Below are 16,312 nucleotides of genomic sequence, written 5' to 3'. Positions count from 1 at the left end.
TAAAGAAACAGCACCTGCAGATCCACATACCAAATAGTTCCTTCAAGGCAAAATAAAACACGAAAAAATAATATTTTGGATGGTTAAAAATCAAAGGCCATCACAAATGCTAAACCTCAGCATCAATCATTTGATACACTTCATGGGGATTTCTCCATCCGAAGAATTCTACTTGTTTTGTTGAAGCCTCAGCTATTGATTAGAGACATTGCATCAATTACTTCTAAGCATTGTTTGCTGAATTACAAAGAGAAGTTCGAGCTCTGGATAACTCCTTAAGAAAAAAAAAAAACCCTCTCATTGATGCCCCTTGAGCTTTGCTCACATCAATCAGAAAGTGTGAATGTTTTGAACTGCTTTGCTAATCATAATTGAACCAGCTCTCCATCTGATTACAGGCTGATAAAAGGCTGGAGCAAACACAAGACAGGAACGAAGCCACAAGCAGAAAATCTTTTCTTCACCCTTTATGCTGAAAAGTTGTGATATCTTTCTCATCAGGTCATTCTTCAACTCTACCGCGCAGTTCCAGTTAGTTCCAGCTGCAATAGCCCTGCCAACAACTACAACCATCTCTCTGATCATTGTATAGATCCGGACTTGTGGCAGGAAATAAAAGCCAACAGAAACCTGCCAAGCCAGCTGCAAATGCCATAGTTGCCACTCCTGAAGTTGCAATAGAGGTTAATGCAACAAAGAGCAGCAAATCTTAGTACCGAACAAACAAAAAATTTCTGAATTGAAGGAAATTATAAACAAGTGGTAACACTGACAAATATTCCAAACAATATTTTTTCGGAAGTGAACCTAGCAAGCAGAGATACTTCAAATAACATGCCATGTCCATATCACATCCATATTAAATACCAATACTAGCTGGATATTTCTTGCATACGTATCCGACATTGGTGTTAAGTATCCCATTTTTTAAAATTGAAAAAAAAAACTTTGGGTACAAAGTTAATGCAACTGTACAAAATATGCTTTATGGATGCTTTTTTTTCAATATACATACAAATGTCTATGTACATGAATATACACTAAAATTCATATGTATATACATGCACGCATGCATACACACAGGTATATATATTGGTTGATGTATCCCGGCATTATCATATCCTACTTTTTCAAGATTTGCCATATCAGTGTATCTATCCGCACCTGGGTGTGCTTGTGAACAACTAAAAAGGTTTGAGAAAATTATAATTAAAAGATCTCTTCATCAATATCCGTATCGTCTGTTCCCAAAATAGTTGAACAATTATTGCTTATTTTTTGTCAGCACAAATTCTAGAATCTGATAATGCCTCGTTACATCATTCACTTAGAGAAGACAACAATCTCTTACCTTTGCACAAAGAAATAACTTGCTAAATACAGGCTCTATGCTTTCTTTCTTCTTCCTTTTTGCGGAGCAATTCAGCCTATATGAGAATGCTGAGCTAACCTCTCAGCTACTCCAAAAAAAGACATCACGATATTTTGACTGAAAAAGATAAGCTATGATGACATCTAAATACAGCAGCTAATGGAAGTGATTGAAAATAGTCAATTTTTCTCTCTAGCAAATGTATCCAACAAAATATTTGCACCAATGATGTCATCAACTGAATGGGAACATGTCTACGAGCATTTGAATTCATAGAATAATAAGTACATTCTACAGTCAAGATGCATTGATCATCATGAAGGTTACGTTCACAAACCTTTAGTCCTTGAAGAAGACAAAACAGGCAACCCCATCATATTACAAAATATATGAGCTACGATAGGAGATATCAGGTTCCCTGCACGTGGCAGAACAAATGTATTTGTGTCAACATATCTTCATTTATAAAACAAAACACTAGAAGTTTTCATGCAAACCACCTGGAAACCCTGATCCATCATAAGAAGAGACATGTAATTAAGTCAAAGATACGCGAGAGGCTGGTATTCATGTTATGGAGTGTCGAGGTTTTGGCAAATCATCTAACATACAGGAATGCAGATATTCACTAGAGCCACAATCAGTGACAATCTTCTATGCCCGGTATGGGAAGACAGAAAGCCATGCCTTGAGAACATGAATTTCTATATGCCTTTTCATTGAACAACAGAATATAAATTGGAGTCCATGACAATTACCAATATTCAAGTAGCATCTTCATGATCAGCAACAGCAAAAAAACACAATTGGGTGCACCTTATAATTGGTAAAAGTATCAATTAATCAAGGGTCGTAATAACAACTGCCCATGGTGTGGTCATTTTATTAAATGTCCAACTATTATTTGAACTCCACTAGTTGTGCTTGAGAACAGTTGTGAGTTTTATGAGATTACAACTCAATTTTTTTTTCCTACCTTACCCATCCTAAAATCTCCTCTCGGCCTTCACTGTCTCCTTGGTCTCTATCTAATACATTCAAACTTGGTATCTCTCTCACATGCACTCAATGGTTCCCACCCCATGACTCCTTTTATTCCTTATTTGCTCTTGCTCTCAGGTTCTATTCCACTCCCCTCACCTCCCCACCCCCCACCCCAACCCTCGGAGCCCTCCCCACCCTATCTCTCAGGCCGCGTGAACCCCAGCAAAGCCCCTTACACCCCTCCTAACACAAAATACATGTGCACAACATTGGCAGCACCCTCCCTCTTCATGGGAACCATCACCTAAAACCTTACCTGTTCCCTCTCTAGTTGTTTTGAGAGTCAGAAAGGCCTTAGGGTTAGTGGGTGGGATGTGCAGGATTCATGAGAGGGAGAAAAGAAGTCTGAGGGAGAGGAGAATGTGCTGGGTCTGTCTGTCCGTGGGGGTGCATGTAACAGAGAGATGAGAAGCAGGAATTAGAAGATAGGACTCAAGGGTAGTAGGAAAAAAATCCAAATTGCGATCTTATTGAAGTTTTTCAATTTTTTTAGAGACTGTTAAGGAAATCTTGATTCAAATTTCAGTGAAAAAAAAAGTGGAGAAGCAGTCAATAAAAACAACGCCCTATGGGCGATTGTTATCATGACCCACTAACCAAACATATTATAACAAAAAGGCATAAACAAAAAACTCCTAGATGCAATTAATTTTTTTGGTAGGACAATGCCATTAAAACCACTATTAATTAATAGAAAAGCCATTATATGACAAATATTATGGATTAAATTAAAAGAATCAGTTAACAAACCTGTTCGGATGAAGAGAAAAGATGCATACCAGCCAAAAATCACAGTATAGCCAAGCTGAAGACCTGACAGCCATGATATAGCAATTTAAGTTTTCACTGAAACAAAACAGATCCAAGTTCGACATAAAAATGTTTTCCAGCAATGAAACCACACAACAGTAGCAGCATATATGGAGAAACACATGCATAATATTTAATAGCCTCATTCAACCTCAACATAAACACTAGTGAATTTAAACAAGACATTGAGCTATATTTTCACTCATATGTATACACTATTCAGCATAGGTATAGCATATTTCCAAGCAATGTAAGTCAATTAATTGAACTGAACAGTGGTTGAGTTTTTTGCCAAGATATACACCAGACTGTGTGGGCACACCAATGCAACATACCCTGCCTAAGCACCTTGCTGGTAGTCTCCGATGAAACTGTTAAAAGACAGATCCTACAGGAGTAAAATATAAGTGACATGGTAGATCTTCATACAATGAATTTTTTTGAAAAATTAGTTTTTCCAATAAACACAATGATGCCAGCATAGCATTAACCGTGCTGGCAGAAAGTGCCAAATAATACGCATAAAATTTCAATGGTAAGGGTTCCAATGGTTCGATAGTGTGCAGTTTGGAGAGTACAAGAGACAAGAAGCTGCTTCAGGCACACCTGATATACATGATACAGATAGGACACTTGAGAGTGGGGATGGCGATGTGGTTTTCAGAAACTTGTTTTACAGAGCAATGCATATATATTATCAACTAAGATAATGATCTTACATTCATATGACTGATCAAAATAGTGCATATTGCCAGCAAATATCACAGATGTATACTTATAAAAATCTGTCCATTCACTGTAAAATTACAGATATATAAGAACTAATAATAATATATATCAGCATATGAGCTTCAAGCTTAGTGGAAAACATGATAGAGTAACAGCTATTCCATCTTCTCTACTAGATAAATCAAAGGAAGAGTCAAAGTATGGTGAAATTGTAGATTATGATTAAGCGGACAAGTAAAAGAAACACCACATGCCAAGGGAGAAAAGAAATACCTACAATCAGGAAAGCTTTCAAAAAGCTATATTTCTGTTGAAAATAAAGCTCCAGGAAATGATTTAAGTGTGCTGCCAAAAAAAAAAAAGGAAGAAAGAAGTTACCACATTACCATCTCATAACACACCCAAAAGAAGCACTTTCTTGCATAAAGGAACATGAGGTTACAAAGATATGAAGGACTTCTAAGAGTATACTCTTTGTAGAACAATAAGAATGTAGTCACTTTAAAAAGGATATTTTCTTATCTTCAAAAGAAACTTATAATGAGACAATCAGGCCAAAAAATATAGAAGACGGAATCACAAGCTCAAATGGAATACACGGACACAATAAGTAACACTGTCCCAGAAGAGACATTGGGATTTTAATATTGCTATCTTAGTCATTTTATCTGAGAAGCAACTGTGAAAGTTATTAATGACTATGAGCAGCAAAAGTTGTTTGGAAGGATAATAAGAGATGTATTATTTACTTTTGACTGATAATAATATTATGAAGACATGAATACAAATTTTATAAGACAACTATCAGACTGAATAGTATGGATAAAACTGGTAGTCAACTATGGAGCCCAACAAAATTAGCAGAGATATTGAGGTGGTTGTGTGTCAACTTGGGAGTGTTTCTCTGCATCACAATTGCAAATTGGCAGTTGAACACCAAGAAGAAACAATTGAAACTCGGAAATACAAAAACTCCCCAAACTTTCTTAAAACTGTAAGATTTCTGAAAGTGTTGGAGAGAAAAAGGACCCTATTGGTTAGTCAACTTAATATTTGACATGGGATCAGGTTTAGGTCTAAGCAGCAAGATAATGTCAGATGATTCTTATGCCATGTTCCTAATAGGATCTGCATTCCGTAATTTTGGTTCACTAAATTGTGTGCACGAGTTTCTCTGGTCAAGTATCATTGACAATGAAAAGATTCTGCTACAGGTGCGATAATTTGTTACACAGAGTACTGTGCTTAATGAAGAATTCACCTTTCTCAACATAAAACAATTTAAACTTAAAGGACAAGTACACTATTGAGGTTTCTCTTGATGAGTAAATTACCTAAGCTGAAGAAAACTGGGCTAAGAAATATGATGGTATAAGTTTTAAATCCTCCACAAAGAAGCAGAGGAATCATACATGCCCTGAAAACCATCTCTTCTGTAAATGGCGCCTGTTCAATAAGGAATCTTCAATTATTAAAAGCTTTGTAATATTATCAACATTAAGAAACTAGAGTATTGCAACAAAAGTAACTCAAGAAATAAGCATGAAAGGGATTAGAAAACCAACATAACCTTTATACTTGAAAACCAAGAAAGAAATTGCTAGTTCTAAGTAAATGCCAAAGACCTTCAAAATCCTAACTTAGCAATACCGCTCGTGAAGCAAAAACTAAAAAGGAAATGGTTCTAACCACCACATAGTTTCGCCAGACCATAACATTACGAGCACAACTGCTTGTCCAGTTAAGGCATCTTTGAGCATAGCTTCTATCACAACCATACGGACGGACTTCACAGCAAGAATTGGGCCTGACTCCTCCGCATGTAATCATCAGTGACCAGGACTTCTTTACCAGTGACCCAGCATACAGTAGAGATGTCAAGAAAAGAGGAAAGACCACAGCTTGGCACTGCAGGATCCAAACTTCACACTTGTAACCTTAGAAATCTCCGAACTTTTATTTGATTCAACGCTCAAAAGCCTCTATTCAGTAAAATAAGAAACAAGAACCTACCAAGAACCCATCTTTAGAGAGAGAGAGAGAGAGAGAAATAAACAAGAACTTACCAAGTGGTCTTTTCTAATGCCAAATACACCCAAAACTGATGACAAGTCACGGAATCTCCCTAGCTGGTGAAAAGAGACGGTGGAAGAAATATATTTAGCTCTTGGTTTGAGTCCAAGGAAGGAGATGGAGGTGGAAGAGGATGGATTAGCAGTTTACTCCGAGGAGAATGGCGGAGGCGAGCACGGAGACGGCGGAGGAAACAATGGCGCAGGCGAACCTCCGGATCATGAAGCTATCGATGGAGCTCGGGGGAGGGAGACGGAGGATGAGAGTCGGGGAGTAGAGAATCGCAACGTAGAAGATGGCCATGGCCGCGCATGCCGCCAGCGCCGCCGATCCTGGCACGGAGCCGGCCGCCGCCGACTCTCCGCCTAGAGGATTCTCCGGCGCCACCACCATAGACGAGAAGGACGGAGTCGGCGGCGGAAAGAGCGGACCGGCGAATCATAGAACAGCGCCCAATTGATCTATCCCCGCCTTTCTCTCTCCCCCCCCTTTTAACTTCGGTCTTCGCCTTTCCGACATAGGTTTTTTTGCTTGGAAGGTGGGGTTCGTCTAATTGCTTGATCCTATCGTAGCAGCATCCACCGTTGATTTGAAGTTTATCATTAAGGAGACGGCATGTGGGTTTCTATGTAGTTTATTGAGAAAATAATGATCAGCTGCATTTTTAACAATTTAATTATTTATCTAATGTCTAAACCATTTTCTAAACATTTTTCGACAAATGTATGTGACCAATCTTTTTTAATCATTTTTTTTACCCTAGTAACTAGTTTATGATTAAAGCTTAGTTGATTTGAGTTGTTACATGTATAATTGAAGTTATTTTGGCTTAGTTGATTTGAGTTGTCACATGTATAATTGAAGTTATTTTGGCTTAGTTGATTTGAGTTGTTACATGTATAATTGTAGTTATTTTGCAATTCCCCCAAGAAGTAATAAGCAATTGTTATTAATTGATGAATAAAACACATTGCTTTTGATATGACTATGATAGTATAACGACCAAATGCTACATTATTAATTGGATTCACAAAGTGCAAAGTAGGCTATTTGTGATAAAATCCCATATAGCTCTACTTATAGAGGATTAACAAACCAGTATTTTTTTTTTTTATGCTAAGACGAATGCACAACTGGTATAAATACAACAAAAAAAAATAAAAGATAACAAGTCCGGAAATATACTAGGTAGGTCGCTTTCCCCCACCCATAAAGTGTCTCCAAAATGACAAACTAGTACTCTTGAACATTAGCTTCTACAATGTAAGACACAATTTCTTATTGAGGCTGAGACAATAAACTATATATAATTCAAAGTTTCATGACGAACATCTATCACAATATCCTTATAAAACCTATAGAATTAAAAGCATGCATTTCTTTCTTGATATTTTTTATAAAAAAAAATTGAAATGAACTTCAACTTTGAGCATGAAGTTTGATGACGATACATGACAGTATACCAATAAACTGGTCAGTAAACTGTTTCCAGGGACTTCTTGTGCGAGCCTTGTACTCCGGTTAGTAAATTGGTCAGTAAACTGTTATGCCGCCAATTTTGGAAGGTTAACCATTGCACCACCAATTTTGACGGAGAACTCCTAGCTCCTTCCATGCCTATCATTTGTTTGATCTTGCGTCCAGGGACTTCTTGGGACTCTTGGGACATGAATAGTCCCGGAACCACCCCTTCCTGCATCCCCAACCCCTACCTTAAGAAAATAAAAAAAGATTACACGAACACACACAAAAGATAAAAGGATTCAGCACATTACAAAAGAATTTATATACTAATAATCCTGTAAAGGATACCTCATGTTCCAAGTTCTTAATCAATTTACACTTCTACTTTCAAGTTATTTAAACTATTAACAAAAAACCTTATAATACTCTCACCTAAACCACCAAGCTAAAAGAATCCCAAAACTTTAAACAAGTTTTTTTTTTTTTTTTAAGTAAAAAACGGCATTCATATAGCTCTTACATGAATACAGCTTGCCATATCAGAAGCAATAAAATGATAGAGGAGAGTAGGAATCTCAGTGAGACTAGTCCAAAAAATCTCTCAATAGTGTTGAGCTATGTAGGAGGCGACTCAGTTTGCAGTTCTATTCGCCTCCTATGCACTGCCTGGAAGAAAGCCAAACCTCTAGCCAGTCTGTGAGTCCCGCAGATCAGTGGGTGACCGTCCCCGCATCGATTAGCTCCCAGTATCCAATCGATCATCGTAGTGGAATCCCCCTCGAGGTATATCCTGTCTGCACCCCATGTCCCCCTCACAGTGGAAACCTTTGACAAGTTTTCAAAATGCATCATATCCATCTTTCAAGAAAGCTAATTGACTATTACACCTCATCTTTCCATAGATCTTTGTTTCTATTTCACCCTCTCCAAGGTCGAGCTCTAAGGTGATGTTGTTTGGAATATCTCCCTCCCCAAAGAAATCTCCTAAGACCCGCCCAAGAAAACATCTCATTTCCCAAAATTCGAACACTGGAAAGGACAGGACCAAATCTGTCAGATAATAGGTTCCGGCAAGTCAGCCACATGGCGAGAAGCATGTCGGATTTGGTGCCGATGATGACATATATCACCAGGTCCACGAGATGTTCGTCAAATTCATGGTGAAGGACTTGAGGAAGGTATCTTGGATCTGCCTTCACCGAAACTCGCACAACAACAAATGAAGCAAGATACTTCCTTCAAATTTATTAATCGTATAACGTACAGAGAGAGTTCGAATTGAGGCAGGGTATATCAGTAGGGAGCGGAGAGGAGAATGTCAAAGTGGAAACCAACGTTCGCATGCCCATGCAGGTGCAAGAGCAGCGTGTGCACCTGTATGAAATTATGACTAGCTCCCAATCCCAACATAAACATAAGGCAATTGAAGTTTTCAACTCCTAGATTTCCTCTATATCATTCACTAAACTACTCGAAGTTTTAGAAGCCCTGCCTTGGAACCCTTTCCGGATCTCTTCCGGATATGCTAGTCTCTAACATGGACCACCTTCCACCAGAACTACTTTCAGCTTGAAAGACGTTATCAACCAAAGCTACAACAGAAAACATAAATATACATGCATTTGCGCACTTCTATTAAGTCGTGCTTGGATTAGCCGAGGTGTTTTGCTACAGAAAAGTTTCCAAAACAAGTCCCAGAAATTAAAGTCGCCAACTTAGCATACAAGCCGTCAGGAAAATGAAAGTAAGCAATATACATATATTTGCACACTTACATGAAGTCATCCACTTAGATTGGTCCTGGTGCTTTGCTGCAGAAAAGGCTCCCCCCAGGAAAAAAAAAAAAAAGTCACCAACTTGGCATACAAGCAGCCAGGAAAATGAAGGTAAAGGTCTCTATTCAGCAGCATCCATCTCCATGTTCTCCTCTTCATACCTCACTCCCACCAGAAATCTTATGCTCACCTGCATTGGCACCACGTTATGATCTAACATCGATGAACCAAAACCACCCAATCTTACACTGCGGAAGCACACAACCTTTTACCTGTTTAGGATCATAGACGGCATATTCATTGTACTCGAGTGGGCTGTCCTTGCACTCGGATGGAACAAGGCGGCCGCAAGGTACCTTCACATCATCTTTCCAAGTAAAATGCCCAGATTCCTCAGGTTTCTTCCTTCCCAGCCCTTTAACACCGACCTCCGCCTCCTCCTCCAGGGCCTTCGTATCCTGCCCACCGCAGTAGACCAGGATCAGAAAATTTTATGGAGGACACCACACCAGCGAAGAAATCATTCAGTCATTCAAGTTTTCTAAGCATCAAAGGAGAGCCAACAGACAAGATTTACCTCAGGTGCATTAGATATCTCTGTGATCTGATCCCCCAAAGAGGCAACAGCTAAGACCAAGAACCCTTCTGGCCTGTCTATCGCTGTGAATCCATACCTTGCAGCCTCAGCTGCTGCATCCGAGCATACAATTGCTTTTCCAAACTAGAAGACAGGAATCCGAGTGTGTTACGAAGTCGAAAAGGTTGGTTATTTGATCAAATAACCAGAGAGTTTTGACGTTACCATGTAGCCAGGCACAGGTATTGAACAAATTGCCGGCAAGAGCCCTTTGTGCAAATGCCTGAGTAGATTGGAACTCCTAGTACCTGCGAGTCAAAAGTACCTTATCATTTCCTTTTACGAGAAGATCAAAAATAGCGTCACAGAGGAGAGATGGACGCATACCACACCACAGCAGGACCTTGTTTGGTAGCTTTTTTATGTCATCATACGAGGGGCCAGCACTCGACTCAACAGCAAATATGTTGTCCACAGATACCCCATAGCTCTGCACAAAGATAGCATCAGATCTTCCAATATAACTCTTGTCTATGATCTTGTTCCTTGATAAATTGAACTATCAAGGGGTCCTGGGGCTGACTAATGAACTAGCTCAGTAAGAAATAGAGAGACGATTATGCCACTATACTGCATCGTGTTCTTACCACATCACCGACTTCGACAGGCTCATATGTCTTCTCCAAATACTTCAAGATCATCTTGTAATCATCTGATTCCTTGTCCAAAGAAGTGATCGAACAGCCTATCTTCTTGTATCGGTCAAAGAGTGGGTCGTCGACAGTTGCTCCAGTCATGTCTCCTATAAGGCGCGATGCGACATTGATGTCCCTTACTGTTTCCAGTGCTGCAGCCGCCTGCAGTTCCAACAAACTTGCATTAATCTTTAAGTGTCTGATGGGGACCTGCGTCGAACATGCAGGGATTTGAAGTTGAGTTACATGGTCAGCAAGTTCTTGCAGATTTCTGATTATAAATGGCCGAGTAGAGTGCATTAGGGTGAACCACTTATTGCTGAAGTCCACCCACAGTGCATTGGCCTTGTGACCTGACTCCGCCGCCGACCTGAGCTCCTCTCTAAACTTGAACAGCACCTCCTCACCTGCAACAATCTTCTTTTAATGCCAAAGGAACAAAGAGAAGCAGGGACAGCAAGATGCAATCGAGCAATACATCCGTTGCTCACATCTCTTTAGATGGACATCGGATAGCATTCCCATGGGAAGATCTGGGCTGTCCAGTCCCATTTCCATCAGAGCATACCTGTTCAAATTAACAAGATGCAGTAATACCTTCTGCAATGCAATCATAAACAGCTTAGGAGAGATACATGGCATTCTATGTGTGTTCATAGAACATTCGGCTCTTCCTGAACCCAAAAAGGGAGGGAGGAAGAGTTTTGTCTCTAACCTACCTGTAGATTTCCTGGCTGCATAGCACTTTCATGAAGTTCGCCACCGATGATTCCAGCTTGCAGTGAGCAGCTGCAACTCCTAGTTGACGAAGACCCAAACCTCCATAACGCACATCAAAGCCATCATCCTATTCATAAGATCAAACTCAATATACTGAAATAAAATGTAAACTTTTATAGCTAATGGTAATCATTTGATGATTAGTTATGACAGCATCCGCCAAATCTAGGACAAAATAATGATTAAAAGTCTAGAAGCAGCACCATGTCTATGGGGTAGAACTTGCGAGGCTTTTTCTCAAACTTCTTTTCTCTCTCCCATGGCTCGAATTCATTGCCAGTCAACTCCTCAAACAGTCGAACAAACTCCTTCACCGCATCGTCCACACTGCTCCATTCCTCCACCCTCTCTTGTGCTCTGGGATCATCTCCAACTCGTCCCTTCTTGAAATAGAGATGCAAGCGATTCTCGGGCACCATGATCAGCTGGGTAATGCAATATCTGCTTGCAAAGAGAGAAAGAATTGACACCCCTAAGCAGACAACCAAATAAAGCTAATACACCAAAAAGCTAAGGAAGTGAACATATACTCGTTCAGTCCTCTCCCCTGGTCACAAATGGAAAATGCACAGTTGTAGAGAATTCCATCCTTCTCAAATATGTAGCCACCTGACTCCTGCAACCTAGAGTCCTTGTGGACTCCTCTCTTGCCATAGAGCTTGAGCTGCCCGATACAATGGCATGTTGCTTATTGACAATGAACTGAACGCTTTCGAAAATAAATGCGAGGGAGAATAATTTCGTATAAGAAGCATTTACCTCTGCTGTTAAAGACTCGAGAGCCTCTTCGCTAGGTTCCCGTTCGTCCCATGGAATTCCCCTCCCTTCTGGAGCAAGATCAGAAAGAGCATCATAAGCATCCAAGGGTTGAGCTGCATGTTTCTGAATGCTGTCGATCAGCCAGGCTTCTTTCACCACAGGAATGCTCCTCTCCCTGTAATAATTAGAACATTCCCAAGAAATAACATACAGAATAAAAGAACACAGGTCAATTTAAGGTATCAGACAACAAATACATCTAGAAATTAAATTCAATGACTGTCAAGTGGAAGTTTACATTGCTTCTATCACTTTAGATGAACCACCCCTCTCTCGTTCAGCAGGGGACACGACTAGGCAAGTAACACCTGTAGTCCACGACACTGTTTATAATAAACTCAGGCTGAAGACTGAAAACCTAAGTTTTACTAAGATAATCTCACATACCTGGAACAGTGTTAGATACCTTTCCTCCATGCTTCTCAATTTCCTCCCTCCAGTATTGCTGAGTGCATTAGTTACAATAGAACAGAGCTTAGCAGTTGAACCATTGACAACAGTAAACTGAAATATTCCCAACTACAAGAACTCAAGAATATTAAGATTCAAAGTATTGGTAGTTACATGGGTTCGAGAGAGCCGCCCGGAGAGGGATATCATCGTGCCAGCCAGAGGCTTATCCAATGGAGTCAACTCCCGCTGATGACGGGTCCTTGAGTCTTGCTTATTAACCCACTGTAAACCAGAACAGATGCATTATTTAATGAGCTTCTTTACAGAATTGTTCAAGATTGGTATCAGAATTGGCTAACTCACCTCCTGTACCATGGCGTCCCCAATCCCCTCAGGAACTTTCACGGACTGCTCTTTCCTTGGCGAGTCTCTTGTAGCGTATGTGCAAGTAGTCCATTCACTGTAAGCACCTCTGCATGAATAGTTGCTCCCTGTGCACTCAAGCTGGCCGTTGCAGAGCGGGCATCTCTCCGGAGGCCCATAAAACATCATATCTTGGCTGTTGCAGGACCAACATATAAAACAACTCAAACGCTGCTTAATTGTACATGTATAACGGCAACCAAATAGAGAACAGTTAAAATGCTACGTCAATATTGATACATGTTAACGGATAAAGATTAGAAGAGGTAATATAATGTCCTTGTTTTTTTTTTAATATTAGTACCATCTGCGGACGATGGCATCATCAGAACCAGAAGAATCTTGGCCATTAGCCTCAAGGATCCTACGCATCTCTTCAATGGAAAGGTGCTCTCTCGTGGCCTTGCAGAACTCCTCAAACTCGGCAGCAACATCAGCTGCAGATTTTCCATTTGCATCCCCATTCTCGTCATTCGTCACCTTTGCCTTCTTGTTCTTAGATGCCTGTTGCTCACTTTCTTGTCCTTCGTTCTCTGCCTTCTGCTTCCTTGTCCCTACCTTCCCTTCTTCCTCGGTAGAAGATTGGGCATGGGTCTGGGACCTAGTCTCATGAACCTCCAAGTAAACGGTGAACGAGTAATCAATCAATTTTTGTGATCTTTTCAAAATAAAACAATGAATGTGTTTACCAAGACTCCTTACAACAAATTCATTTAAGCATAGAGAGAAACAAGAACACACCTTCATAGTGACCTCCCTTTCTTTCAAACTTCCTATCTTTTCTGAAAGAAGAAAAACCAGAGAAAACAGTGAAACAAAACCACTTCCTTAGCATAAATGGAGGCTCTGAAACCCAGCTTTTTCCAACCGGACACTTTAGAAGAGGAACCCGAACAACATAAAGCCGCTTAAGGCCTTTTGAGCTTATCCCCTGCTATATAAACAAACATGATCTCCGTGACGCCCGTTGCGGCCGTTCACGCCTGTCATTCTTTTAAGCCCATACGTGGATGCTTTTGAGTGCTGTGAGGACACGTCGCCACTATGAGCTCTTCCCACACGCCCAGGAGAGAACAAGTGTCTCCGGAGGCACTTGCACGAGTCAAATTTCGAGGTCTTGGAGCTGCGACCGAACAAGTCGTGCTCATTTGTCGGGCCTCGAACCGTACGTTATGTGGCCGTCCACGCGTCCAGACTGGTGGTTCTCTGTCGGATTCTTTCGCCACCTCTCTTCTCCACCGCCGCCGAGCGGCCACGGTAGCTTTATCCTTCCACGTCCTCCCAGACACCACCGCTACCGCCACTCCGAAGAGTCCACCGTAATCCATCCTCTTCTAAGAGACCACAGCTTTAACAACCCTAGGATTATCCTCGACGCTATCGGCGGCCAACCCGTTCAATTCTGTTCAAAACCCTGGGATTTTAATCATGGAGAGACAGGTTGTTGGAAAGCGAGATCGTTTAAGGTAGTGGGGCAGTGGTGATCGCGGCCGCGGCGGCGTCTGGAGAGGAGCGGACGCCGGCGAGGCGCACCACTGTGACCCTCTGCCGGCGAAGGGGAAGAGGATTGGCAGAAGAGAAGATCGTTGCCTGCATAAAAAAATTTTATGCTGACGCTAGGTTCGTTGTCACAGGCCTGATCAGTTTACGCATCGACGTGACCGATGGACGGCAGGTATACACGGGATAAAAGAGCATCGGAAGGCTGTGATTCAAGATCCGTTCCCGTGAAATTTAATAAAGAAGCTCAGAGCCTTTTGGAAAGGGGTCATTTATGCCAGGCACGCCATATTGTACTTGAGGGAATATGATTCCTGGAAAACAAATTCCTAGGAAGAGGATGCCTAGGAAAGTACTTTTGGCATGTTTGGTTGACCATGGAAAAGTGACAAATTTTCAAGGTGCTTATGTTTGGTTGGCCATCCACTTTTCTAGGAAAGTTATATATAATTCCTATTATGCCCTTAATAAAAATTAGGTTTTTAATGCCTCTTTAATGCTTCTTTAATGCTGAAAGGACTTTTTGGAAAAAAGTAAAAATGGAGTGATTCCCGCCTCATGGGAAAGTAACTTTCCCATGTTTCTCATGGGAAAGACTTTCCCATGAAATGTGGGAATCACATTCCCATGAAAATACAACTTTCCCTTCTCTCTCCTTTGAAAACTCCAACCAAACAAGAGGCATCTTATTACTTTCCCGTTGACCACACTTTCCCCCCTTCTTTTCTCGCGAACCAAACGAGCCCTGAAAGAGACTCGGCCAAATTCGGGATTGGAGTCGAGTTTAAGTTTGCTGCTACGTGATGTTTGCAACCTTTTTAAACGAGGATGATCTTTTATCGGCCACACACGTCTATAAAAAAGCGGCAGATTGGATGACCTCATTTACGTTCCAGAACCTCATTTACGTTCCATCATTCAGGAAGATTCATCTAGGGTGACCATGCATTTGTGCCCCAATTTTTGTGTTATTTACTTTTTTTTTTTTTTTTTTTCTAATTTTGTTAGTTGTACCATGTTAAGTGGGCTGTTGTTGTAAAAAAAAAAAAAAAAAAGCTTGATAATTTTGCCGACTTACATGCAGTACCAATAACGCGCATAAATTTTTTTATGCGAGACGCTGGTTCCATCAATACATTCAGCGCTTGAATAGCCACTGAACTTGACGGCATTACTGCAAAAGTAAATTGATAACACGCTGGGACGGAACAACAGCTTGGTCTCCCGATATTAATAAAATAGAGTTCTTCATGCGCAAGAAAAAAAAGGTACAACAGCAAACTATTAACCTGAAAATTTTTATGAAACTACTTAAAATTTTGAATGTTCTTATTTGTTGGTCTGCATAGAGTTTTTTTTTCTACTGTTTTTTCTACTAACATTAACATTTCTATCTTAATTATTAGGCATTTAGTTTGAAGCTATTTATTTTTTTTTTTCTCTGTTAATAATATAATTTATTTCTGTTATAAATACGGGCGGCTCTTTTTGCCTTCTTAAATAAAAAAAAAAAGAACTGAAAGGCCGTGCTAAAAGCACACCTACTTTTGATCGGTGTATTTCGTTTTTCTTTTTCTTCTTTTTTTTTTTTAGCGCAAGAATAAAGAATTAAATTAAAATGGGATGTATTTATTGAAAGAAAGAGTAACTATAAATGGTCGGCCGGAAATGACTTTACAACGGACGGATGACATACGTTCAGGTTTCAACTTCGATGGCACCCCTTGCTCAAGGAAACATGAATGGCTGTGAGCCCGGCGAGCCCATCCCCTTATAAATTTTATTTTACTTGATAAGATGAACCCTACTTTTTTTTGCTGCACTGCGCTTGTTTCATTCTCTCAGAACAGGGAATGAA

General features: G+C 40.4%; 2 protein-coding genes across 5 annotated transcripts; both read right to left on the bottom strand.

The window, feature by feature from the left end:
* Nucleotides 1-175: 175 nt before the first annotated feature.
* On the bottom strand, nucleotides 176-6,551 carry FACE2 (farnesylated protein-converting enzyme 2). Of its 2 annotated transcripts, XM_008789934.6 has the most exons (8): nucleotides 6,179-6,549; nucleotides 6,022-6,084; nucleotides 5,645-5,863; nucleotides 5,290-5,401; nucleotides 4,229-4,300; nucleotides 3,167-3,229; nucleotides 1,710-1,790; nucleotides 176-666 (listed from the first exon to the last, which is right to left on the bottom strand). In XM_008789934.6, exons 1-8 carry the CDS (start codon nucleotides 6,419-6,421, stop codon nucleotides 533-535), a joined length of 987 nt encoding a protein of 328 aa, XP_008788156.3. In that variant the 5' UTR covers nucleotides 6,422-6,549; the 3' UTR covers nucleotides 176-532. The 2 variants fall into 2 exon arrangements, with proteins under 2 accessions (XP_008788156.3, XP_008788162.3); XM_008789940.5 differs by lacking the exon at nucleotides 5,645-5,863 and having other exon boundaries at nucleotides 6,179-6,551.
* Nucleotides 6,552-7,622: 1,071 nt separating this feature from the next.
* Nucleotides 7,623-13,864, bottom strand: LOC103705984 (poly ADP-ribose polymerase 3). 3 transcript variants are annotated; one of them, XR_015977470.2, is made up of 19 exons: nucleotides 13,696-13,835; nucleotides 13,259-13,569; nucleotides 12,895-13,090; nucleotides 12,703-12,813; nucleotides 12,526-12,583; nucleotides 12,377-12,446; nucleotides 12,079-12,253; nucleotides 11,850-11,983; nucleotides 11,523-11,760; nucleotides 11,259-11,386; nucleotides 11,031-11,107; nucleotides 10,786-10,946; nucleotides 10,492-10,701; nucleotides 10,232-10,334; nucleotides 10,070-10,152; nucleotides 9,845-9,988; nucleotides 9,540-9,725; nucleotides 9,268-9,457; nucleotides 7,624-7,740 (listed from the first exon to the last, which is right to left on the bottom strand). XR_015977470.2 is itself a non-coding variant. In XM_008789923.6 (18 exons), the coding sequence occupies exons 1-18, from the start codon at nucleotides 13,699-13,701 to the stop codon at nucleotides 9,389-9,391; spliced, it is 2,460 nt and encodes an 819-aa protein (XP_008788145.4). In that variant the 5' UTR covers nucleotides 13,702-13,864; the 3' UTR covers nucleotides 9,100-9,388. The 3 variants fall into 3 exon arrangements, 1 of the variants encoding a protein (XP_008788145.4); XR_015977471.2 differs by lacking the exon at nucleotides 13,696-13,835 and having other exon boundaries at nucleotides 7,623-7,740; nucleotides 12,895-13,125; nucleotides 13,259-13,397; XM_008789923.6 differs by lacking the exon at nucleotides 7,624-7,740 and having other exon boundaries at nucleotides 9,100-9,457; nucleotides 13,696-13,864.
* Nucleotides 13,865-16,312: the final 2,448 nt, after the last annotated feature.

The sequence above is a fragment of the Phoenix dactylifera genome, chromosome 4, assembly GCF_051530095.1.
Source record: "Phoenix dactylifera cultivar Ajwa chromosome 4, Ajwa_hap1_PhDact_Kaust_v1.1, whole genome shotgun sequence".
Taxonomy (NCBI): domain Eukaryota; kingdom Viridiplantae; phylum Streptophyta; class Magnoliopsida; order Arecales; family Arecaceae; genus Phoenix; species Phoenix dactylifera.
This window is presented reverse-complemented; position numbering and strand designations above follow the sequence as displayed.

Bases quoted from the DNA above. Each gene is read 5' to 3' on its own strand.
- FACE2 (XM_008789934.6), bottom strand. From the start codon at position 6,421: ATGGTGGTGGCGCCGGAGAATCCTCTAGGCGGAGAGTCGGCGGCGGCC. The intron at 6,085-6,178 runs GTAAACTGCTAA...TCTTTTCACCAG, and splicing joins CCTCCGCCATTCTCCTCGGA to CTAGGGAGATTCCGTGACTT. The intron at 5,402-5,644 runs GTTAGAACCATT...CTTATTGAACAG, and splicing joins TCTGGCGAAACTATGTGGTG to GCGCCATTTACAGAAGAGAT.
- LOC103705984 (XM_008789923.6), bottom strand. The intron at 10,947-11,030 runs GTGAGCAACGGA...AGATTGTTGCAG, and splicing joins CGATGTCCATCTAAAGAGAT to GTGAGGAGGTGCTGTTCAAG. The intron at 10,702-10,785 runs GTAACTCAACTT...TTGGAACTGCAG, and splicing joins TGCAAGAACTTGCTGACCAT to GCGGCTGCAGCACTGGAAAC.